The 27040-nt window shown below is 40.6% G+C and overlaps 1 protein-coding gene across 10 annotated transcripts in view; it reads right to left on the bottom strand.

Moving 5' to 3' along the window:
• The window catches only part of Lpp (LIM domain containing preferred translocation partner in lipoma), a 599229-nt gene that overhangs the window by 80663 nt on the left and 491526 nt on the right, over nt 1–27040 (bottom strand). For all 10 annotated transcript variants that reach the window (NM_178665.5, XM_017316922.2, XM_030249029.1 and 7 more), the window contains one exon: nt 21957–22126. In NM_178665.5, the coding sequence (NP_848780.3) occupies nt 21957–22126 (170 nt within the window). The remainder of the gene's footprint in view (nt 1–21956; nt 22127–27040) is intronic.

Below are 27040 nucleotides of genomic sequence, written 5' to 3'. Positions count from 1 at the left end.
GCCCATTACTCATATGGTCTCAGCCAGAGGTTCATGAGAAATCTCTAAGAAAGGCCACCTGGATGTCAGCTAAGAAAAGGACTCCTGGCTGGGCATGGTGGTACATACCTGTAGTGCTAATGCATACCAGGCAGAGACAAAAGAATTGAGTGTTATGTAGAAGCCTGGGCTACATAATGAAACCCTGTCTCAAAAAACAAAACAAAAGAGAACCAAAAGAAACAAAACAATACCTATAGAAACCAGCACCAAATATAACCATAAAAAAGAAGAAAGGAAGGAAGGAAGGAAGGAAGGAAGGAAGGAAGGAAGGAAGGAAGGAAGGAAGAGAGGAAGGACAGAAATAACTGTCTCCTGTCCTGCAAGGGAAATTATACACTTTGTAAATCTACCACATAAGACAAGAATAAAAATAAAGTCCCTGGTAGGTAAAGGCATGTGAGTTCATGAAGGTTCCAGCTGTGCCCAGTATCTGCCATACTGATCTGCACATGAGGATGCAGCTTCCCAAAGGTTCTCTTGGTGACTGGACAGAGAGGCAGAAAAGCTGCCTCTGCACAGGAGTGGGGTGGCTTCCAAGAGAGCCCGAATATGAATATCCTATTGAATAATGAATGCCACACACATGCCACAAAGGAAAACATGGGCCTCAGCGGGGCAGGCTGCTGGTTACCTGTGCTTCTGCACAGCAGTGAAGTGAGTAGCTACATCACCTAGGGGTCGGCCTCAGTTTTTCTCACTAGGGTGGAGGAAGGCCTGATTATCTTTACATTTGCTGCTCTGTTCCTCCCTCAAAAGCAACATCAATTTCCTTCTGTCAGCCAGCCCCTCAAGAGAAGCTAACGGCTACAACAGCTGGGCTGTTTGAGATGTGGACCTGTGCCCACCAGAGGCACTAGAGGCACACGTCACTTACAGTCCCTGGACTTTCCCCACATCATGATTCACTTCTATTCTTTAGTTTTGTTTTCTTTATGAGCAGCTAGCCTCATACCAAAAAGGGAGGGGAGTTTAAACAATCCTTTATTAAATTTGTTCCTTAAGAATTTCATATGTGTGTGTGTGTGTATGCATGTACATTTGTATGTATGTGTGTGTATACAGATACATATATACATATATACATATATATTCTTAATTACTCTTAGCCTAACTTCCCTTCTCTCCCTCCTACCCCAATCAACCCCAGTCCTCACAAACCAGTCAGTGTTAGTTAGACATTGTTTTATTCTAGTCTACACAATGTGGGGGAGATGGAGAGAATGTAAAAGCAAACTGAAAATAATTTTGGCAACATTCGTAGGAAATGACTAAGAGGATCGGAAATGCAATTTCATGTAGCACGGTTGTGGAAACACTTAACAAGCACACAACAACTTACCACATAGCAATCCGAGAGAGAGAGAGAGAGAGAGAGAGAGAGAGAGAGGAAGGATCAATCCTAGTTCTTTGCCTCATATTCATTCAGACCTCATATTCATTCAGAACTTCTCACTTCCTGCCCCTTGGTAAAAAAGCACTGAGAAACTGAACTCAGGTGTGAGTGCTTGCCTGCTATGCCGAACGTCCCAGGCTTGACCCAACTATGGCCCAAAGAATACAAAACAAATTGGAGTCCTTCTGCCCCAGGGGAAGTTCATTACTGATTGGGTACCTGGAAAATAAATAGGCAATTGAAATAGAGACTTTTAGATATTTTGATGGGGGCAAAGAGGAGGCTATCACATAGGGTACTGGGAGACTAAGATCTCCAGAATTTTCTAATTTTTAGGAGTTCTTGGCTAGAGGTGAGGATACAATAGGAAAGGTTGCATGTTCTGTGAAGGGAAAAGATTTGTTCAGTCCCAGAGGGAAGATGAAGTGTCCATTTTTTAACAGATTGGTGTGTGTGTGTACACAACGCCAAATAGATTCAGCAGCGTGTGAGTGTGTGTGTGTGTGTGTGTGTGTGTGTGTAATAATAATTTGAGTAGAAAACATCATAAATTTGAGAGAGAATGGGAAGAGAACATAGGGGATTAAAAAAGACAGAAAAAGGTATGGAAATGTAAATACAGTATTTATACATACATGTATGCACATGTATGAGCTTCTCAAAAAAATTTAAAAAAAGATTAAAAGGCTTCAATGTATTTAGCATCAAAGAGGTGGCAGGAAATGTTATGGCCTGTGGGGTAAGAAGACAGGAAATGATTTTTAAGTTCACTTTTGTTTATACCATATTAACTTATTTCTGTAGTCAAAGGAAACATTTGTATTTTAAATATTCAAATATCATTTAAAATAATTAAAAGTTGGCTAGTCTGACTACTACTGACTCATGGGAGCTGAAGGCTATCTGCCCTTTATCTTGCTGGGAAAAAGACTTAACTTTAGTGCAGTGTCAAAGCCAGTATAATATGTTGAGACAAGTTGTCAGTCTCGCCCAGATATGACCAGCTCTGCTTGTGTTCACTTACTTGCGTGTGGACATATACTTGTGTGGACTCTGAAACTATAAGCCAGCCCCAGTTAAGTGCTTTCTTTGTTAAGAGTTGCCATGGTCATGGTGTCTCTTCACAGCACCAACTAAGATAGTAGCTAAGGGAGTTTCTTCTTGAAGTTTCCATCGTCACTATGAAGAATGAAGCAAAAGCATCCCTTAAGAAAGGAGTAGGGATGAGGCAGATAGAAACTGGGTAAGAATGTGAGATTTATGAACTGCTTGGGAGCAGAAAGTAGGAATGCAGAGTGGACTGAGGCCCAGCTCTAGGTTGGTCAGAATGTACAATGACATCACCATGCCTGGCTGCATGGTTTTCTCTCACAATAGTCAGCTGCTTTGGCAAGCAAAAGACAAGTAGTGCATTCATCCAGGTTGAAGTACTGCCAGGAGAGTGGAACAGGAGGGAAAAGCAAAGGATGTCAACATGAGACAAATGCTCACAGTATACTTATAATCTACTTGCTATAAAATATGTGATGTGATAGGTGTTTCCAGGGTTAAAGTCAATAATGACAGTCAGTATTACAGGGGCCCAATCAGGAGGGGGACACTGTGCTGGCCGCTTAACACAAATGAACTCATGTAGTATTTGTGACAACCTAACAAAATTAGAACCACTTTTTTTTTATCAGCCTCCCTTAATAGGAAGAAATACTTGCAGAAATCTGAAGGACCTTAGTCTCTATCAGTTCATCTTACACAATAGGAAGCAGCAGGGTCTGTATTCAGATTGATTCCACTTGAATGAAGAGACGAGTTATCAGATTTTTCTTCCAGCTTTAAAGGGTCATGTATGTGCCAAGGTGGTCTTGAGCTCATTTACAGCTGAAGATAACCTGGAACTTCTTAACCCTCTGCCTCCACCTCCCAAATCCTGGGATTCTAGGCTTACATGCCACTACAGTGCTGAGCAAGCACTCGACCAACTGAGCTTCTTCAGCAGCAGAGGGGTCAGGATCATGTGGGATACTACTGCTGCCAGGCTCTGAACCTTCAATAATTCTTCAACTGGATTCCTCAGTAGCTCATCTAACCACCTGCAGTGACTCTCTGAATCAGGATCAGCCCTCCACCTCTGCTCCCATCAAGACCTCTTTGAACTCGGCAGCCTCTTTAACCTTTTAGTAGTCATTCTGTAACCTTCCGATATACATATAATTACTGTAGGAAGTGTAACGTGTGATCCGGGAGTTAATATTAGTAATTATGATCGGAATAAAAGAACTGTGTTTGCCAACTGCTAGCTATCATGGGAAATTGAGACTGCTTTGTAAATTGCAGCCTAGGAAACTGATGTTGTTTGCAAAGTCAATAAAATTCTAACAGTGTGGAAAGGAACAACCGTGTTCCTCTGTATTGCTGTACAGTGTGTTTGGTACATAAGTTCAAGGCAGATGTGGCTATTAGGCTACAATAACCTAACGCTGGGCTACACAGTGAGACACTGTCTAAAAAACCCAAAATCCAGACAACTAAAGGACGAGCATATTTCCAAAGATCAGAATTACAACTTTTTAAATTAAAATAATAAGTTTATTGGCAAAAGCAAACCAAACAACCACCCTTCCTTTTGAAAAATGCTTAAATATCCCTCCTACCCTGGTATGTTGTTCACTGGGTAAGAGGCAAACAGTGGAAGGCGACCCACCCATACAAAGGGAGCAAAGGCCAGAAGTACTGGGTTTGAGGGAGCCTTCCTTTTGGAGTTCACTCTGGGAGCCTCTGCTATCACAATCTCTGGGCTTGAGCCCGGCATGAATTCACACTGATGCTGAACACTCTATCCTTTCACAGTTTTATACTGTCAGTTTTACTAAATGAAATAAGTCTTTGTCCATAAAGTCTGCTCTATAATCCGGTTTTACTTATCAACAGATGCGTGTGCAGCTTGGCACCTCGCTAATACCTATGTCTCTCGAACAGCTATCATCAGGTACTTGCTCAGAAGGGGCGGTGGCAATTACTTCAAGCTGCATCAATCTATACAAGTGCAATAACATTCTTTGGTTTTTAAAGGGCATCCATTTTTTAAAATTGTCATTTGAAAGTCTTTGGAAAACATGCATAATAATCTTAATGATCCCATTGAGTCGTTTAAATTCAAATTGTGGAGCATTTGAAATACCATGGTAGCAGCACTTTCCATAAATTACTTTCAAATTCAATACATTCCTACACACACACACACACACACACACACACACACACACACACACTTACACACAAGTACCATACAGAAAAAAATTTAAATTACAGTTTCTTTTTATCTTGTCCCACTTAAACTTGCTTGGTTGATAAATTAGTGCTGTAGTGTCTGTTTATACATTTGCCTGTACTTTTTAAAAAAATATGCTTTTATGATGAGCTAGGTTTTAGATTCCCCTCAAGGCAGATAACTATTTCCCAGTTGGCTTGGCTTCTGCATGCATGTGTTCTCATGTCTGTGTGGGCACATGTATGTATGTTTTGGTGGTTGGTAATGCAAACCTGTTTTATTCATTTACACATTTGCACAGATGCTGAGGCTAAGTCTAACAGGGGGCTTCTGCTAGAGAGAATATCTTGGATCTCCAACTTAACCCAGAATTAGACCCACCACACCTTATAATCTCTTCAGATGCAAAGAACTTGCCACTCATGTTTTTGGAAAACATTTGCTCAAAATGCCTGCTAGAAAGAGTTCAGAACATGGATAAGTATAGAAAAGAGCTATGAAACATCCTTATAGTTCCAAATGACCAAAATAAAGTGACCTAGAATGTGGTTTCCTGGTAGAGTTCCAACCTTGTAAAATTGACAAAATCAATCTCAACTTCTCTTAAGGACAGATTTCCTTAAAGTAGGCGGAAGAGATGTTCTTAGCCACTACATGCTATTGAGATCCCATCCTTCAGGTGGAGGCCACTGGGAAGTATAACTATCATAAAGTTATTTATTTTCCTTACAAATAATCTTAAAGCCTTAACATCGAAACCTAAATTATCTTGTGCTATGCTCAAGGGTCAAGAGAAAATCTCCACAGAGATTTGGAAGTTAGAGGGACGATCACTGCATCTCCAGCTGCTCTGAAAGGAAGGTCAGCAGAGGTTAAGCTCCTGCACATGGCCCCAGGTAATGTGGAGACAAAGAACATGGAAACACAGGTACCCTTGGCAGACTCTGTCATGCTTAGATCAACTGCAAAAACTCATCCCCACATTCTTCCATATCCCTACCCACTGCCCAGCTCTGAAGACAGTTTATGCGCATATGGTATTGAATTTTAATTTCTACTATCCAATTGATGGTCTATTAACCACATTTAACAAAGATTGTGGTTTCTTTTAAAAATCTAGAGTACAGAAGGTGCTTAGTAAGGTGTACTTCACAGATTGGGACATTAGGATTTACAATAGGTGGACTTTATGGATTGGGCCATTTAGGCAGGCAACTAGGCTACAAAGATGAGAAAAGTGGACTCCCAGTCAGACAATGAACATCAAAGCCCCATCCTCAGTGATGAGCTATTGGGTATTTTCACAGGGCCTTGGTTCTTACACATCTATCCTAGAAAACACCTGCTTCATGGGATTGCTATACATATCAAAGGAAAAACAACTTTGAACATACTTTGGGTACATGAATTCAAGTATAAGATATTACTATACTGAGATATTGGTTATGTGTTCAAGGGTATATAATTAACATAGACAGGGAACAAGCTGCCAGGGATGGGCCTTAGGAAATAATGTCCCAAATTATGATCCTTTGATATGCTGTAGACTTTGAGTAGAAGAAAGAGACTGGACACTTAAAGGCCACAGTGTCCACCTCCTTCTTTCTCTCTAAAGTGCAGGTCCATCTTCTTCTGGTTAGTTTATTTGACTAAGTCCAAAAGGAAGACAACTGTCATGGGTTGCTTCCCTGGGAATCTCACTAACCAGGGAATACAAACATTATCAAAGGAATAGAGACTGGAATTGAACAGAGCCCCACAGCTGACCATAGGCTAGGCTCTATTTTTCTAAGAGTTCATTACTCTTTAGTAATTACTCTTTAGTAGCTTGTTCATCCTCTAAGAGACGGGTAAAGGAGTTTCCTTGGGTAGTCACTTTCCTGTCTTGGGCTATTCCCATGTACTTAATAAACTTCAACTTTCTCCTGGTTATCTGTCAACTCTGAGTATACTTCATGGATGCAAGTGTTACTCCTTCAGAGGGTGGGAAGAAACTTTTTCTCCTCTCTACTTAATACCATCCAGCAGCAATTGGGAACCAAGTTATTATTTCCTGAAAATATTGAATAATAAGCTGGTTTTCTAGGCCCAGGCCAAATGGTCCAATGCAGCCCATCCTGGGGTTCTCTGACGCTGGTCAGCTTTCCCGTGGCCCCAGGGCAGGGCTTGTACTTTTCTCTGATCTCTTTGCAGGGCCTGGATCTCTGGAGCTTAAGTCAGAGAGCGCTGCCTTACTTTGTTGTTTGTCTGACCCTTCTCAGTATCCCAAGTGCTCTGCTAGAACACAGCTAACTCTGCTATGCTCTACATTCCAATGCAGGAGCTGGCTTGGGCTCACTCTACGCCCCTCACAGCTGATGCCCCGTTCACTCTTTAGTTATAAAAACTTGCAATGACTTAAAATACATAAGGTTAAATGCTCCTTCCCCTCAAAGTAGAGGAGACTGTCTTCCCAACCTGCCCTGGAGTATCCTCTATAAGAATTGCAACATCCTTGATGAAACTCCAGCAGCACAATTCACAAAAATAACCTTCTTCATTCTATTATACTTTGAGCTTAATTAGTAATGCTTAATCTGCTACCTCTTAATTACATTGGCAAATTGGTGAGGTTTATTGATCCATGCATGAGGAGTTAATTCCATAAGACACTTTGACAAGAAGGACTTTATGGGTGAACACGGTGTTATGCCAGCTCCTTTGCTGAAATGGCACTGTCCAGCCAGAATCGGGGCCACTTCCTGTCAACTGCGCCAATTTCTGAACAATTTCATAGCACTCTGCACTAATTCCCTAACAATGTTTTTCTTGTTTTCTTCACAATATGATAAGAACTAGCAAGGAAAATATATACTGATGAGAAAATGTAGCAGCCATACAATACCTTCACCCCAGTGCCATTCCCGTGGTGAGCTGAAGAAAGTCAAGTTAAGAGGATGCTGGCTGAATACTTGTTAAGTGATTAGGCGGCTCCTATTACTAGGAGGGTAGAGTTGTGGTTTCCACCCCAGAACAGGACTGATAATACATTGATCAACCTATGGTCAAAAGGTTCAGCTAAATGCTGTTTGTTTCTGATTCTGTGGGTTAGTAATGCTCCTTGTGCCTGTGACCAACACACCTCATGGGGCAACCAAGGAAACGGAGGTTTGGTCTGACTCTGATTTTAGTCTGTTATAGCAAGGAACGTCTGGTGCAAGTCGGTTCTAACTGGTGGCAGGCATGTATGATAGTGAGTGCTCACATGGCAGCACCCCAGGAAGAGGAGAGAACTGGGCGGACCAATCTGTGGGCTTAACGCTTAAAGGCCCATTGCAGGTAAGTGACTGCTGCTGAGTCAGAGCCTCCCTTCTCTAAAGGCTCCATAGCCGCTGGGTATACTGTTTTGTTATGGTTAGCTTTGCTGTCGCTCTGATGCTTGTACTTGTTTTGTAGTAGCTGTTAAGAACAAACTGACTACCCCTAGGATGAGAGGTACAGCTTCCGGTACTATTCTGAATACAAGAAATTAGGTTTGGGGTTTCACAGAAAAGAGACACATAAGGAAAAACAAGCTGGCTCCCATGTCACTCTTGTCTATGTGTGAGGGAAAGAGAGCATCTACCAATGTGGGAAGTAGACAGAAAAGGATTAAGAGGTAAATGGTGTACCCAGAAGCAAAGGCAGCCACTCTGGAGGCACAGAAAGATTGCACACCCTCAACTACAGGCCAATCAGGAAGGCCCTTGAAGCAGAGGTAGGTAACAGAAATAGACTTCGAGGCTGACATGAGAGCCTTGCTGACAAAGAGAAGAAAAGGTCACATCTGATGGCAGGGGATGGTTATTTAAAGACAAGGGTGGGGCTAAGATATAGATTCTGGGATATCTGGTCTAATTGCTTTCCAAAATGGTTTTACTTCATGTCTTAATTCTGTTCTTATTAATAAAAAGAAGGTAAAAACAGAGGGAATAACAGCAGCCATCTGACCCATCCTGCAGGCAGCTTTGACCATGAAAATACTTACTTCCCTCCCAAGATACCGGAATTTCCTTCCTTCTTCCCTTTGAGCCTAAATATACTCAACTATTCTCTATTTGCTGGAGAACTACTTGCATATGTTATGCTTTACAACAGAAAACTTTTTAGGTCATTTGGCTAAATTGGAAGAATATAAATATTTACTTTCAAGAGGAATATATCTTAGAAGATTCAATTTCATTTCAACTGACCCATACCATCAACTGTATTCTTCTGAATTACTTCAGCCACCCCTGAGAGCATTAAGGGACTCAGAACATGTAATAACTGTTAAGGAAGGTGTTTACTATTTATATAAAAATACTTGGTCCAATGCAAAATATCACAAAATATATGCATTCAATACATCCAGATTGCTTTAGAGTAGTTGGTTCAGTCATGCAATGGAGACGTTTCAGGCAGATTTTCCCGTGTTAGGCACTGTTACTCCCCATATATTACATCCCCATATATTACATCCCCATATATTACATCTCTGTAAGATAAGGAAAAAGGAACCTGCTCTACAGGAATGATGGCATCATTTGGGGCTGACACGCCTTCCTCTGCAGGGAAGTGTGCTAAAGGGGTCCTGGAAGTTAACTAGCTATGAACTTTTTTTATTGGTTTTGTGAACCGGGTTATGGGAGGGAAGTGGCCTGTCACATTCAGCACATAAGAGAACTTCTGATCAAACTCCTGGTAATTTTGCTGTGTGGGGAAAATCTGTGCACTTGACCTTGAACACCACAGCTCATGTGATAGTTTTTGGGCTGGAAACTAGACAGCCTGCTTCACTCTCACGCCTTCTCTCTCAATTGTTCATGTTTATATCCAGCAATGACTGCACATAGGCTCCTGTTGCCAAGTTTTCCTGTTCCCTTCCATTTCAGAGAGTCTCAAGTTCAAGTGCACAGAGGGCAAACAAACAGGATATAAGCCAAACCCTGTGAGGAGACATTGGCATGAAGCTTGTCCCCTTCCAACCTTCATCTCTCAAAGCAATGATAGGATCACCTGCTGTGATAAACATTGAAAAAAAAAACCATAAAACCCAACAGGGGTGAGTCACATGTGACCTCTCTGCCTTTATATATTCTATTAGGATTTACATCATTAAGGAATATGCCAAGAAGCCACAAATTTTATATCACTTATAGTAAGGTTCAGCCCTATGCAGTTGTTGGTAAAAAGGACATTGAACGTTCAAGAAAACCCACATATAGTTGAAAAACTTCCCATAGTTATTTTTTAATTTTACCTAATTTTTAAAATCTGTTTTCAGCTATTCTGATCCCCTCTCATAATTCCTCCCAGCCCCTTCCTAGCTAACTACCCAGCTAACTTCATGTTAGCATTTTTTTTTCTCTCAAAAAAAATAAAAGCAAAACCTCAGGAAAAACAACAAAATGCTAAAAGTCTTGTCCAAGAAAGTTTCTGAAGGCTGCTTAATTCAGATGTTTGAGGGAGAGAGATGGGAAGAGACACAAGGGAGCCAGCAGCCTAGACCAGGGCAGAGAGAGAAGCTTCTGAGGTCAATGTTCACAGGAGGCTACTGGAAACAAGTCTCGTGGAAGAGAGGGAAGGAGAAGAAACCTGGAGTCATTTTTCATGTGAGGTCAAAGACTAGGGCATGGATCTCAGATCTTTGTATACATACAAACTACAGGCCTTCCTTGACCCTCGGCTTACAGAATGTGCTATGCTCTTGTCCTCCTGTACAGGGACTTGGGAGGGTCTAGAACGTATTTGTTTAATGAACACAGCCAGTGATTGAAAGCAGATGACCTTTGACTCATGCTGTAAAAATCAAGCTTTGAGGACCTCAAGGCCTCATATTCCCTGAGCTCTGAGACCATCGGGGTCCAGGAGTGTGCCAGAGGCTGGAAGGCAATGTGAGCTAGAGACACAAGTCAAGGAAGACCTCTTTTGAAGGCTTTGCTCATGGGCCTTGGACTCTGGCCTAGTGCAATTACCCAGTTAAAAAGAAAATTCAAGCACACACATACACATACAAACAATCAAACGCACACCTTACTGACTCTAGCTCAGCCCCCCTCTCGGAATGTTTTTTCACTGTGTGATCACGAGAGGTAAGGAGAAACTGTCATTCTATATGTTCAGAAACGGAAGCTAAAGAAACAGAGTAGATGCTGAATGGTGGCTGGTTGTAATTTGATTTTCTCCATCTTTACACTCATTTCCTTTTGTATTTTCCAACCCCAAGTGAAAGGTTATATTACTGAGGACCCAGGAGCTCATTTCAGACAGAGTTTCAAGGTAGAATTTTATAGCTTAGTCCCCCCTCCCCCCTCCAAGTCCACTCCTTTCTTTTTCTACTTATAGGAAATTTAAAGCTATGGACAATTTGTTCTGGTGGTGCAGAGCAGTTCAGAGGGCTTCGGCAGTGCAGACGTTACGCTGTAGATGGCTAACTATTGTCCTTCTGTCCATTAAGAGCTGCAAGATGAATAAGAAAGAAAACAAGGAATAAAGAGGCTCCTTTCCTATTCTCTTTCCATCCTTTATCTTTAAAGTAGGAACTTTGCTGAACCACAGCCAGCAATTCACTCAGCCTAATGAAGTGTATAAGTAATGGGATTATATTTAAATATAAATCTTAAACCATTATTGCAGTGGCCTGATGCTGACATTCATCCAAACTCTGTCAAACACTGGCTGGTGAGTTCATGCTTCATTTAAAAATAAACAAACTGGGGCAGGAAGAAGGTTCTAGCATAACATTTCAGAGGCACTGAACCTGGAAATACGAGACCCTTCATTCTGGTCAGAGCTGAAGCAAATGCTGTCCTGGTTCACGGTCCTACTGAAGTGGGCAGAGTCCAGCTTTCCCCAGGGATCACTCTGTCTCTGTAGACACATAGGCTTAGTTATTTCAAAACTCTCCTAAAGAGGGAGGGTCTCTGAAGGTACCACCAAGGCTCTTGGTTTCTATTCATGCTTCTACCATTGCCAAACATGTGAATTCAGGCAAATCAACAAACTTTCTCTGGCTGTTAGCTTTTCCAGCCATAAAACAACAGCACTGAATTAAAGTACTTCTTTAATTTTAGTTCCTTCTGGGCCTTAAATGTTCTTATTCAAATACAATAGAAATTGGTATACTTTGGGATAAGAGTTAGGGGGAAATGTTATAAATGTTATCAATAAGGACTTCCTGTTGCTCTGGTCAGTCAACTAGGAGGTATGTGCTTCAGCTTCTCTGTCAGTAAAGTACTGCCCAGTGTCCACAGGAGGACAGAGCTATATCATTAGAAAAGGTAGCCATAGATTGGACATACTGCTGATTATGAATGAGTGGCTCTAAGAGTGGCATACAAGTGTCAGGCGGGCTCCAAAGCACCCTAAATTCCGTTACACAGACACAATTTCCAGTGTTGCCTAGTTGCTCAGTTTTTCTTACGGCTTTTATGGAAGGGCTATCTCTCATGTATTCTTTAAATCTAACCTTGTAACTTTTATCTTGTCAGCTTTTTAGGCTTTGTCCTACCACTTTAGATTTAATCATGTTTTATAGTCTACCATTGTCTATAAATGTTTATATGTTCTATATTTACAGCTATGAAACCCTGCATGTAAACAACAGTGCACACTGCAAAGATGTGCATTAGAACCCCATGGGTATGACAGAAGGAAGTTTGGGGACTGTGATGAGAACAAAGAATCCAGTGCATTTCTAATAGTTTTTTGTTAAACCGGGTAACAAGTATGTGGACCTTTATATTATTTGTTATGTCTGTGTCAAAAAAATAAAACCTACATAATTGTGCAAACATATATGCATTTAGCCTTTTCTTTTCTTTTTGTTTTCATAGTCCTACTTCAAAAGTTAAAAAGCATGTTTAGAAAAATACAAATATAAGAGATGATCGTGCACATTCCTAGATTCAAGGGTAGGAAGGCTGGCCTTATTCAACTAAACTAGTTTCCTCATTTTATTTAGAGCTGGCTTTGTGCTGGGGTGGTTGCTTGTTTTTAAAAAAAGGCATGATAGGCTGGAGACGTGGCTCAGCTGTTAGGAGTATTTGCTGCTCTTGCAGAGAACTTGGGTTTGGTTCCTAAAACATAGGCTCACAAACACCTGTAAGTCCAGTTCTAGGGGATTTGATGCCCTTTTCTGACATCTACCAGCATGGTACACCCATCACGCACATGCACACGTACACACACATGCACACACACACACACACATGTATGCATGCATGCAAGCACGCACACACTCTTTAGAATAATTAAATCCTAAAAAATTTGTAACAAATTTATGAAGTATCATTTCAGTGAAACGTATCCATGGAGAGAATTACACTCATATTCTCTCCCTGCCCCAATGTGCTATATGAGTTTAAACCAAGTATTTTAAAGGCTGCTAATATTGTTCAAATATTGCACTCATCAAATAATTGAGAATATTTTACTATGTGGCATTCACTTTACCACTCCAATTTATCACGCAGCACTGAACTCAACATTTCTTTTAGGCTTTCTCCACATGTGCAGTTAGATTAGCACTCCCTCCCTGAGGCAGGCTAAGTTAGGGTCTCAGAAGGCTGAGGGTGGAGACACTGCAGGCATCATTTGTTCTTTGAAGATAGGAGAAACCCTGTTAGTGACATTTCCTCGCCTTTTCTCAGGTAGCACTTCTGACTTTCATCTACATTGGTGAGGTTGAGGGTCCCCCCCCCCCCTTGCATATTTTAGATTTACAGAAAAAGCATCTTTCCTATGAAACATGTGATTTTTTTTTTTTTTTGAGGGAAGGTCTACTGCACCCCTGGCTGGCATTGAACTCCTAATCACCCTGTCTTCACCTCCCTGGCTGTAGTTACAGGTATGTGCTAGCATACCTGGTTTATGAAGCATGGGTTTTGAAATTAAGGTTTTGTGCATGTTAGCAAGGCTACATTGAGAAAAAGTGTACTAGGATTAAAGCATTTTACTCAGAGCAAAGGAGCCTAGGTTCAGTGGAGAGAAAGGAAATGGTCTATAGTTATGCCCACACTTTTTTCACCCCCACAGTTTGTAACATTTGTCTAGATTTATTTGTACCGCATTCATTAATTCCCACCCACCTCCGACCCTTCCCCATGAGACAGGGTCTTTTCTAACCTCAGCTGGCCTTGAATTCACTGTTATAGAATATCCTAGAATTTTTTTTCAGTTACCAACAACTTGTCATGAATGGCCTGCATCCCACCCCTTCTTTAGGCAGCATCTCCTATGAGCATCAAGGTATTTTCTGTACTCTCCTTACAGTGGCTTCTGTGACTTAGACCTCCATCCACGTCCTCTGTCTGGCAGGCATTATCATCTTCCTTCCGTAGTTGAAGCAGTCTGCACAAGCAGGGTGTTTGTTTACTTAACTTTTCATTTCTCGGCTGTTATCTTGGCTAGTCAACTGCTGGATTCAGCTACAGTTCCCTTTCAGAATTTGTTTGCTTTTTCCTTTTGGACAGGGTTTCCCTATGTAATCAAGAGTGGCCATGAACTTGCAACATACCTACTTCAGCCTCCCAAGATGTAGGACTAAACTGGTGTACCATATGTATTTTCCTTTTAGATTTTGATTTGATAAATGTTTTTCTAAATATTTTATGGATATCGGGAAAATAAATTTCTTTATTATACAGTCAATGTATCTTTTAAAAAAAATTTTTAAATTAATTATTATATGTGTGTACACTGTAGCTGTCTTCAGACACTCCAGAAGAGGGCATCAGATTTTTGTTGTGGATGGTTGTGAGCCACCATGTGGTTGCTGGGATTTGAATTCAGGACCTTACGAAGAGCAGTCGGTGCTCTTAACTGCTGAGCCATCTCACCAGCCCCACACTCAATGTATCTTGACTCAATCAATCTTATTAATTGTATTATCCAACTCCTGTAATTAATTGGTCAAAGACAGAAAGAAATGTGCTTTCTAAAGAACAGGTGTCTTCATTTTGCCACATCATTCATCAGGATTGCTTGCTATATATTTCAGTGCAGTGAGACTTTGTTTTGTTTTATTTTTGGGTTTTTCAAGACAGGGTTTCTCTGTGTAGCGATACTTACAGAAGGGGAAGAAGTCTGATCCTTCCTGCAATACGGGAGGCTTGCGAATAACATCATGTCCGCTGGTTAATCTGGTAGTTTTGTCATAAATTGTATTTTGCTTTTCATATTATAGGATATTGATATTTGACTTTGTAAAATATTCTCTTGAAATACTATAACTTGAATATAACTATCAGAATTTGCTAATTTATCTTTGCTTATTTTTCTATTTTTTTGTTTCCCTCCTTTTCATGTTTCCTTGTTTGTTTCCTGCCTTACAAATGGTAGGCAAGTGGATTACCACTGAGCACGATCCTATATCCCATTTTTTTTTTCTCATCAGCTAGTAGTTTTACTGGCTCTTTGTTTACCACAGTTTCATCTGACCTTGGAATGTTCTCATTAATGTGTTTATCTAACAAAATAGTTCTTTTGGAGTCACTCTTCAGAAAGGGTATATATTATTTATGAATGTCCATGGAATATTTCTGTACAAAACAAAGTTTGACACACTATTAGACAACTAAGCAAGTAGCTAATTAGGAAGTAAGGTGAGAGTACTCGGCATGTGTCACCAACATCAGAGGCTATTACAGCCCCATGGTTATGACCACGCAAACAATCACAGAGGCAGAAGATGCACATTCAGCACACTGCAGATACGGCATGGGAGAATTGGATATGTTTCTTTTTCTAGTCTTCTAATGACTGTATATTAAAAGATATTAATTTTTAAAAGAATCGCTACCATTAAAAAGACAATTTTGATCCCAACATTTCTCTAAAATAAGACAAGGTTATATATCCCTAAATCCAGCTTGAATTAAATCTAAAAAATGAACAAACAAATCCACAAAAATCCCAGACCCCACCTAGAGAAGGCAATAGAGAAAAACCAGTCATTTAGGTTTTCCTTCCTTCCTTCATTAAAAAAAAGAACAACAAAATAAAATATAAGATAAAAACAAAGCTCATCACACCAGAGTTGTACAAGTCTCAGTTTCTTGCTACTGGAAATGACAGTAAAAGGAGCAGAACCAATATCTCCACGGCTCCTTTCAGACCAACAGACAAAGAAAACCACTAAAAAATACACTTATACTATTGGGCAGATGGCATTTATCACTATGACTACACTTAACTCTAAACATAAATGCATTCTTTTTGTTTTGAGACTCCATGATTTGTAGATACTGAAGGGAAGACCAGGTGTCATGGCTTTTTACCCGTTGTCTATAATGCTAGAAGGCACAATTCAGTCAGTGGTTGCTATCAAATGAAATCTTGGGACCAGAAAGCTTCTGTGACTTTAAAGTGAGTGGCCAGTTACTGGCAGCATTCTGGTGTTTTCAAAAGGATGAATGTAAGTTTTCAGGGTAACAGCATGGTAAATAAATAAAGCGAATAAAATAAATAAGATAAATAAATAAAATAACAAATAAGGACACCAGGTCAGAAGAAAGCTTTCTGGTTTTCATTTTGCCTTTTCCTTTGACCATATCAAAGCCTCATTTGTAACCAGGCCTAATACTCTCCCCTTGCCTATCACAGCTCCAACAGACATGGTGTGCCATATGGAAGGTCAGGAATGAGGGTGATTACACCCAGGTTCATACACTCAACCTCATTGGAGAGTGTTTTTTAAAACAATGTTTCTCATTCTCGAACCCTTTTCCTTATTGGGAGAGTGCTGGTGGGGTGACAGTAAGACAGCAGGAATGGATGTGTTTAAGTGTGTAGGTGGTGTGTGCAGTAGGAGACCGAGGGAGGCAGAAGCAGCATCATGCTGATGAGAGCAGAGGTGGGCGATTAGGGAGAGCAATGCTCATGTGGATTTTTCAGACTCTGTCCCAACTCTTTGGTTCCTTTTCCAACACCCACGCAGGGCCCTGCTTTTAAAACATTCCATTAGGACAAACGTTAGTACATAAAAGGACAGCTTTCCTGCAGAGGTACAAGAAAACTACATCTTAATGGAGTTGAAAATCTAGACTGCTTTAACTTCACCATTTAGTGCCATAAGAGAGCAAAAGGCTGCTAATGTGCTGGTTATTAATGTGCCAGGTTCTGGTACTTTCAAGTTAGTCTCCCAGGAGACTGGCTTGCTACTTTCAGAGGTCTGCTAGTCAGTAGGATATCAATTCTAATAAAAATGCCTGCCTCTCTTTTCCAGCTACTCTGTCCAAAAGCCCTGACCCAGTGGAGGATCCTGGATCACCGTTTCATAAACAGACTCTGCCTGAGGACGTCTGATGTGTATGTCCCAAGGCCTAGGCTCCTTTACACTGCCAAGAAGAAAGCAAGTGCTCCTTTGTTACATTAACACTCAGAAGGAAGCTTGCCTCAACCAGAGAAGTTTCAAACAAGCTGAAGGCCTTGTTGATGCCCTTCATACCTAAAACCACAAATGACTGTAAGCAAAGCACTCATCTCCCATGTACCCTGTGTTCCTCCTATCAAGCCAATTACTTTCAATATTTCTATAGCAACAGCAGCTGAAACATGCCCATTGTGGGCTACAGCTTCTCCATCGTATCACAATAAGGTCACTCAGCAGATTAATCCAATAGTTTCATGATACAAAAATAACACACTTGCTCATTCCTTATCTATGACATTAGGGAATTTTAACTTTATAAACAAAAACACCCTGGTACTTGGAGGCAAATGATGTACCCAACATTATAACCAGACAGATAGGACCAAGGTAGATAGATTCTATTTAAATCATTTTACTTCCTAATAAACTTAAGTGCTCTTAATTTTAATCTTTTTATTTATTCAAAACTATAAGCATAATCGAAACGAGTCATTTACAAGATCATTTACTACTACTGATATAAGCATCAGTTAAAATAACTAGGACATAATATACTTATTACATTGACCCAGATGAATCTAAATAAATCTAACAGGGAATAACATATCGTTTAATATATGAACTCACTGATTGCAACAGGCTTGTCAACCAGAAACAGTTTTCTAAAGAAATATTTTAAAGTGTTAGGTGTGGTGGTATATTCTATGAAACTGGGGCAGGAGGATCACGTGTTCTAGGTCAAAACTAAGAACAGCAGGCAATGTCCTAGAATTACTGATGTTGATAATTTGAGTTGATAATTGTGATGGTTTGAATATGCTTGGCCCAAGGAGTGGCACTATTCAGGAGGTGTGGCCTTGTTGGAGGAAGTGTATCAGTGTGGGGTGGGCTTTGAAACCCCCCTCCTAGCCATGTGTGAGACAGTCCCCTCATGTTTGCCTTCAGAACAAGATGTAGAATTCTCAGCTCCTTCCCCAGTGTCATGCCTGCCTGGATGCCACCATGCTTCCCACCATGATGATAATGGACTGCACCTCTGAAAGTGTAAGCCAGCCCCAATTAAATGTCCTTTATAAGAGTGGGCTTGGTCATGGTGTCATTTTATAGCAATGGAAACCCTAAGCAAAACAATAAACTACATTTTAAAAATTATGTTACTTTTAAATTTTAATTTAATTGTAAATTTAGTTTATTTTACTTTTATTTTAAAAGTATTTTATTTATTTTTTATTTTATTTTTATTTTATTGTACTTTATTTTAAATAAAGATATAAAATTTTCACTCAATTTTCTTTAAGCATAATATAATGATAAAGGAATGGAAAATATACTTTTGCTTTAAAAGGTAGTTCATAAACATACTATAAATCTAAGTAGATGAGAGGCTAAAAGTGAAGATTGCCACTGAAGTATGGTGTGCATATATTCATATCAGGTACTTGACAGAAAACAGGTAAAATACATGTGAAGAGAGCTATACCACCACACTGAATCAAATCTGTTTAACTGTAGATGCAGATACACAAAGAATAAGAGCTCAAGAGACCATAGGAAAGAACTAATGTGATTAACCAAATATGATGAGATTACTGGGCACTGAATGTCAGGGTATACAATATTACATTTAGATATGATTTTAGGCTTATCAATAACCAATTCAGAAGGAAATTTAAGTTTTGTTTTACAGGTGGGAGGCCTTACTCCTGGATCAATAGTCAAGCATGAGTGGTTGGTGCTTACAGAGAAATAATTAACTAAGCCATTGCCTTTGCTATTCTTATTATATCTTATTCCATCAATTAAGTAACAACAAACCAAACACAAGAACAGAAAGAAAAGAGTCCCATGGACTGGCACCCAGGGACTTGCTTGTCTTGTCTTATTCACAATGTCTTTGGGACACCTGTGTCGAGCCGTGTGATACGAAGCTGGATCCCACGAGCAGGGTCTTCTGCTCTAGAACTTTAGCTCCTGGAGAGACAAGCAATCCTAGCACCGCCTGTACTAAGTCCACCTGCCATGCAGCTTGTTCTAATTCACACTCTCTGTTTCCCTCTGAAGTTCTGATGCAGCTTATCAGAACTGTGAAAGTTTAGAAGGAGTTGGAAGTGCCGATACCTCGGTCAAGGGCACGAGGTCCAGGCTGCATCCTGGAATCGATTCTGAACAGAGAGGGCCTTTAGGTAAAATGGAACTGAAGTCTGAGAAGATTTCAACCTTTCTGGGTAGCTATGAAAGGAGGCCATTAAGTCAAGGACCTCAATGACAGGGTCTTATGAGGGGGAGAAAACACAGAAAGGATAGTAAGGTTCTCTATTATTTGAATTCACTCAGCTCTTCCATGTGTATGATTAAATATTTCCCACATACTCTGCGTTGCTTGAAGTGCAGAGTGCTATGACACACAACCTGAACAGAGGGAGCCAGCGACTTAAGCAATCTCAAGGATCATATAATAGAGTCTGGATAATAGAATCTGCCACACTATAGAAAATGACTAAAAACATGAAACTGAAGCTTTGTTGTGCACCGAGGTAAGCAAACATTAACAAAAAAATGGAAGATAGGTATATCCAAGAAGCAAACCAGCTTCCTTGAGCTAAGTGAGTCTGAGTCTCACTGCACACATACGGAATGGTGAACAGGTCCCCAAACCTAACTACTAAGTACAGATGCAACATTTGTAGAATAGCTTTTCCTCAGTAGACTAAGGGTGCTTACAAGGGTTGCCTCATTTCATCCTCAGGGAGCTGATGGAAAAATATCCCATTATGTCCAGTATATAGATGAGAAAGAAAAACCAGGGCTTGGAAAGAGCAAGTAACTTGCCCACGACAGAAAGCTTTGACTGAATTCTATTCAAACTCACGTTCTTTGCATGCTGCTACAGTTTCCCAGTATTTTATGTAAGACCTTTGCTTACAAAGCATAAAAATAAACAGCTTAAGATGCCTTCCACAGAAGCATTGTTACAGTAGCAATGATCAGTGGCACAGTAAAAAGGGACCAAACAGGAGCTATAAAAAGGTTACTGCTCCCTGCTAGACGAGAGCTAGATGGCTGGACGAGGCTTTGCTGACTTGGCTGCCAAAACTTGCAGCAATAAACGATTGCACAAGGCTGTCCTGAGTCGCTAGAAAGTGCAGCCCACTTAAAAGAGGTCAGAATTATAAAAGGCCTTCCTCTTTTCAACAATGATTTCACAGGGTGGTACTTGAAGAGTAGAATGATGTAAGAGGTGAGGTTTTGCTGACTAGACTTTTTCTTATTGTAGATGCTGCTGCTTCCAGATAGACAGGGCACTGCTATGCTTATCGTTACAGTCTGAACAGCTAGTGACATGCAGCACTGCCCAAGTCGCAGGACAAGGAAGAAATGTGACTCTGACTGATGGTAACCAGAAGCCACCCTACGCCTGTGTCTCTAGTCTCACTTCTAAAGAGAGCAGTTAGGCGAGTGACCTGAAAACAGTTCCTTTCTCTCCCACCTGCTTTAGCTGATGGGATTATAATGCTGCCACATGTGTTTAAGTTGTTCCTGGAAGGAAAACAAAGTAAGATGGAAACCAAGAGATGAAACGTAGAAATGTCAGTCGTGGAGAACTGTTCTTTGTGCCACACATCCTTGGGTTTCAATGAACTTGAGTTTTCAGAATTTTGTTACCAACTGTGCTGGCTTAATTTTATGTTAACTTGAGACAAGCTGGAGTCACTGGAAAGGAGGGAACGTCAATGAAGAAAGCGCCATCATAGATCTGGCTGTAGGCAAGTCTGTAAGGCATTTTCTTCATTAGTGGTCAATGGGGAAGAGCTCAGCTCATCCTTGGGCTGGTGGTCCTATGTTCTATAGTAAATCAGGCTGAGGGAGCCATGGAGAGCAAGCCACCAAGCAGCATCCTTCTATGGCCTTTCCCTCATTTTCATCAGTGATGGACTGCTACCTGGAAGTATGAACTGTTTCCTAAAAAAGCTGCCTTTGATCATGGTTTTTCATCACAGTAGCAGTAATACTAAGACATCAACCAAGGCAGAAATTCCAATAAAATTAAACTCTGGAGATCTACAAATTTCTGAGTCCCTTATTCTCAAGGTTTCTTTGCTGTTGAAATGCCTTGACAGAGGGTGCAACTGTGACTAATTTTTAGGTTTGTAAAAAGTACTACTTTTCCATGGATATGTTCAACAGATAGATCAAAACCAGAATGACAGTAAAGGAATTTACTTTGGGTATAAAGTTTTCTTATTAAGTAATCTACTCTATCAGAAGGTAGCTAAATAGATTAAATAGCCATATAAAATGCTAAGGAAATGTTATTTATTTTTAGTCACTAAGTTTTGCTATTCAAAAATAGCTTTGTTCTTTAAAACAGAAAACCATTTCTAGCTCAGTCAGAATTAGAATGCAATTCTCTTTAATACTTTATAATAAAGAGTTTCTCTACACCATAGACAACCTGGGGGATTAGGGAGGTAAAATGATTCTGCAGAGATAATTAGTCCAGAAGTTTAGAAGGCCATTGACAAATTCTGCCACCTGCTAAGTCTTTCCTAAAATACTGAGATTTCAAATGCATGATAAGACTGTATGACTCTGAGAACAGGAATCCTTCATATACATGACAGAGAACATACTGTTCCTATATACATGGATAAAAAACACAGGCAAGACAGCTTTCTGGCTGACCTTTGGTTGAAAGGCAGCCCCCTCCTAACACAATTTTTGACCTCATGTGAACTGTAATTATATAGAAAAAAATACAGTATGTCAATTTACATGTGTACACATCTTTTGAACGTCAAAGAACTGATGGTGACATTTATATGGAGTGACTTGTATTTGGTCAAATAAGACAGAGCAGATGAAGACCTAATGTGGCAACTTACAATGTAGCAGGGCTCGCAGTATGCCTTCTTCTCCACGGCATAGAAAGGCTGCCCTCGGAGCTTGACATCACAGACAATGCAGGTGAAGCAATCCACGTGGAAGACCTGATCCATGGCAGTACATCCTGTTCCTTCTCCAACAACATTTTCCCCACAGCGGGCACAACGGCCTAGAAGATAAGGGGTTGCTTGTTACAGAGGAATTCTTAGACCTGTCCAATGAAGTCAAGATGAGGGAGACAGCTGATTTATCCTGCAGTAGCAAGAGACATAGCATTACTGCCTTTGCTGAATTAAGTAGCAAGCCCACCAAGATCTCCCCTGCACATAGCGGGAATCTCCCAGAGTCAACTGAGCAGACAGCTAAGGCTCCTGAGAAGGCAATGGAGGGAAACTCATATGCTTGATGAAGGGGCCTGGGCACTGTCTCTAATCATATACAGGTAGGAGCAGGATTCAGGATACTGGGGTTGAAAAGCACAATCTACTGAACAGAACAATTCAGGAAAGCCTCCGTCCCTGGAAGAGTCAGTACATCAGTTAGTGTGTGTGTATCTTGTCTACATTCAGACTTCATATCTAAATTCAGACTCTTCTGTAGCTGGCCCTCACTGATGGGAAGGTCAGCTGTTTCCAGAGCACTGAGGCTGCTAGACCATTTTGTTCTCCATGGAGCCACTACTGCAACTCCACCCTGACCGTTCCCCATGGTTCTAGTTCTGATTTCTGGTGATCTTGAAGCCAAGTCTCATTCCACACACTTGACATCATATAAGAGACTAGAGTCCAGTCAGCACTGCCTCTGAGTCTGCACTTAGTTTGAACATATCTACATCACTTAATGGCACCATATACTGTATGGTTGGGAGTTCCTTAAGAACCTGCTTCTCACTGTCTGTTCTATAAAGCTACAGTGTGTGTGTGTGTGTGTGTGTGTGTGTGTGTGTGTATCAGATTAGATTTTAAAGAACATATTAACATTTAAACAGTAACAGACTATAATCTAGCATAAAATTTTAGGATTAGGTATAGCTCAGTGATAGAGCATTTGCTTAATATATACTAGGATCATGTGTTCAAACTACAGGACCAGAAGGAAAGAAAGTAAATAATGGGACAGGGTGTGTATTACTCTGAGTGGCAGCTTCTGTAACCCAATACCCTGGGATCGTAAGGGCCATAGTCACCTTGACTCCTTATAGTTCATGTCTACTAGGCAGAAACAAGATCCTACTAGATAACCATAGGCAACTAGGAATATCAACAAGGACCTGCAGCCTTTTGCAGGTCATAGACCTAGCTTCATGAATTGCCAACATTTTTTGAGGCTCTTGTATTAACTCCTTTCTAATTCATGGTACCCTTACATGGGCATACTACCATTATTCTTACTCTAAAGAAGAGGAAAGTAAGTTGCAGAAAATATCTAACTAACTTCATGCCTAAACATCCTTGGATAAAGTATCTATTCCAGCCCCACAGCTGCACTGCCTGTTCATCAGTGCAGATCTGGTATATGGGGCATTATGGAATGACTTCTCATTGAAGAAGGCTTTCAGCACCCCGTCACATTGGACTGACAGCCACTTCACACTCAAAACTGGGAGGGGTAAATGTTTCAATGAGTGAGAAGAGGTAAATATATTTCTCTCAGATTGCATGTGGTCCTGTAAATATTCCTTTGTATTCTTTTGCAGGATTGGAGCATATCTTAAAAAACAAACAAACTAATTTGAAACACTGAGAAAAAGAAGTTTAAGTCTTAAAAAATGGACTGTGTCTGCTACAACTATATTAATGTGAAATTTCAGGCTATCTTCTTGATGTTTAATACAATTGTGATATTTGTAATATAGTTTATAGTTGTTTTATCATTAGACATATAGTTAGAAATGCTTTAAATTCATATACTTTTTTGGTTAGAATAAGAAAATTAATTTTTTCATTTGTCACTCTTTTCGTAATTAGGCTGAAAACAAAACCACATCTCCAAACTTTACTGGCTTACTATCAAATGAAGCATACTCTGTTTGAAAAATGATGCCATACCTCTGAGAATTTTATGCCAACAAATGGCATTTCACTGTAGAAAACACACTGAGGGTTGCGGAAAATAGATTAAAGCATGTGAACATTATTACAAGTCCACTGGATTCGAATGAGAAGTAGATTTTTATATTATAAATTCAATATAAGTCAACACACTTATTCTTCTATATTAACTTTCCCTTTTGTTTTGTTTAAGTCAGAAAGGACCACTTAACAGGATGTCAAGCAGCACAAGGGATCTAAGAAACATACTTTGGCAAAATAAGGATGGGGTCATGAGAGGGGCACAGTGGCTGGCTAGGCAGCAGTAGCAGCTGTCTTATTCTGGTTCAAAGTGCAGCACAAGAATGTATATCCTGAGCCTATAAGGCATCTGGAGAGTTAGACAGCTATCCCAGGTATGGGACATCTTTGATCACCAGCCTACAGTGAAAGCCTGCTCCAGAAAGAAAAATATTTCGTTTTCAATCTCCTTCACGTCAGCTCGTTGTCCAGTACTTCAGTGTGCTTTTGTGTGACAAGAAGAAGTGGACTAGTCACCACTAGCGCTTCTTACCATGACTGAGGAATTTCCCGGGTTCAACAGTCTAAGGCACCATGTGTGGCACACTGCAGAGAAAAGTGCTACCGAAATATGCAAGGGAAGTCACATCTAAAACACCTCTGCAAGAGTTTTCCCAGGAAAGGCAATTGAGAATGCAATTTTGACAGGTAGAGGGGGGAGGCAGAAAAATGCTGCTTTCTGCCCCACCCCCACCGCCAAAGAAAGGATGAACATCTGTGGCTTACTGGATGCAAACCACTGGCCTCAACGAGCATCTGTGTGCTCGCCACAGAAGCAGATGGCCTACATTCTCAGAAACAAGTCTCTCTTTACGTCTGGAGAATATTCTTCCAGAGTAGGTTGGGCTAATGTGCTGGACCCGGACCTGGGCCTGACCAGTTTTGTTACCTCCTTTAAATTCTTCCTATTCTTGGGATAAATTAGGGACACCAGCCTCAAGGGCAGCCAGTCTGACACCTTCCAATTCACAATCATAGGGGGAAAAAACAGCAAAGAACAAAAGTTAAAAATAGGTCTACAAACCAGCAACAGAAAACAAGGCGCCCAAATGTTCCCCCTTTACATTAACAAGAATATATAAACTATTCCTCAGGAGAGCATTCAGAATGCAGAGCAAGCAACTCAGGCAGAGGGTATCTTTGCTTTGAGAGGGACTCAGACAACACATTAGTAAAAGCATACCACAGCCTGTCACTTAGACAAAATCCTCAGTGCCTTAAACAGGAAAGGCCAGAGGAATGTCGGCAGGCCTCTAGGCACCAGGGCATGAAGGAAGCACAGTTGACTAGGCAGCAGGAAGCAAGGAGCTCTGGCACAGGGCCGGCATGCAGAGCTTCTAAGCAATGGATGCTTAGCAAATCAAATATTCCAGGAGCAGAGGTCCGGAAAGCTGATACACATACCAAAAGATTTCATATGTTACTACTGTCTGTGGCCAGCCTGGGATCCTGTGTACCTATCTTCTCTTTTCCACATGTAACAATGTCCTTAATGTTGGTGAAACCAAGTATATAAATCAGGTCTCCTTTATCTTGGGACACTACAAGGGCTTCCTCAATGTACTGAAACCTGTGGTTGTCATGCTAGTACTATAAATTTAAATGCCTTATGGATGTCTTAATAGTTGAGCTAAGCCTGAATAGCCAGACTGAATTCCAAATGCATGATAGGCGAGATGTAAGGAGAGACAGGCAGTCTAGGAAAACCAATAGGCTAAGCAAGTACAGGATATGAGCTTCCAGAGGTATTTTCAAGCCTGCTTGCTGTTTGTATTTGCTCACAAAAGTTATTTTAAAACATCTTCCTAGTAATAACTGTATGCAAAAGACATATTCAAGCAAGTCTATAAGGACATAGTCAGTACCTCAAACTCTGCTATCCTTCCCTTTGTGGTCCTTTTCCTCTCTTGTTAGTCCTTTGCTTTTTTGCTGGCTAGTTGTATGCCAACTTGACACATGGTATAGTCATCTGAGAGGAGGAAACCTCGACTGAGAAAATTCCCTCATAAGATCACGCTATAGGTGAGTCCATGGAACATTTCCTTAATGATTGATGTAGGAGGTTACCGCCCACTATGGGTAGTGTGCCATCCCTGGGCTGGTGGTCCTGACAAGACATTCCTTCCATTATTCTTCTGTTTTTGCTTTTAAGCTGAAACTCAGGCCATGGAGGAATGCAGCTTAGCGGCTTACTCCCCATAGCTTGCTCAGCCTGTTTTCTTTTTAACTTAAAAATAATTGTTAAATAATTTTTATGTTTTAATTAAAATATAATTATCCCACTTCCTGTATCCCTTTCCTGTCTCCAGTTCTCCCTCATGCCTACCACTCAAATTGATATCCTCCTTTTCTCTATTATTGTTACACACACACACACACACACACACACACACACACACACACACACCACCTTCTATCCATTTTGTTCAGATGTATGTGGATCCAGGGCTGACTGCTTTGTGCTGGATAACCAATCGGGGCAATCTTGGGAGAGGACCGTTCTCTCACTCTCAGAAGTCATTATGGGACCCTGTAACAAGTGAGACTCTTCACTCTTCCACATGAGCATGTTTCCTGATATGGTCATTGTTCACATTTTATTTATTCTTAGTTTATTTTTATGTGCACAGGTGTTTTGTATACACGTATGTCTGTGCACAATGCGTGCCTGGTGCCTGAGGAGACCGGAAGAGGGTTGTTACAGGCAGTTGTATGAAGCACCACGTGGATGTTGGAAATCAAACTTGGGTTCTTTGGAAGATCAGGCAGTGCTCTGAATCCTCAAGCCATCTTTCCAGCCCCAACTTCATTCCTCCTTCAATGATGGACGCCTAGGCTGGATACTTAAATTCATTACTGTGAATACTGCTCCCATAACCACCAATATGTAAGTACCATGTGATATGCTGCCTTGCAGTCTTTGGGGTAAACTGCAAATAGTACTACCATCAATATGCAAGTATCTCTGTGAT

The sequence above is a fragment of the Mus musculus genome, chromosome 16 (assembly GCF_000001635.26).
Source record: "Mus musculus strain C57BL/6J chromosome 16, GRCm38.p6 C57BL/6J".
Taxonomy (NCBI): domain Eukaryota; kingdom Metazoa; phylum Chordata; class Mammalia; order Rodentia; family Muridae; genus Mus; species Mus musculus.
Note: the sequence above shows the minus strand (reverse complement) of the source record. Positions and strands in the feature narration are given on the sequence as shown.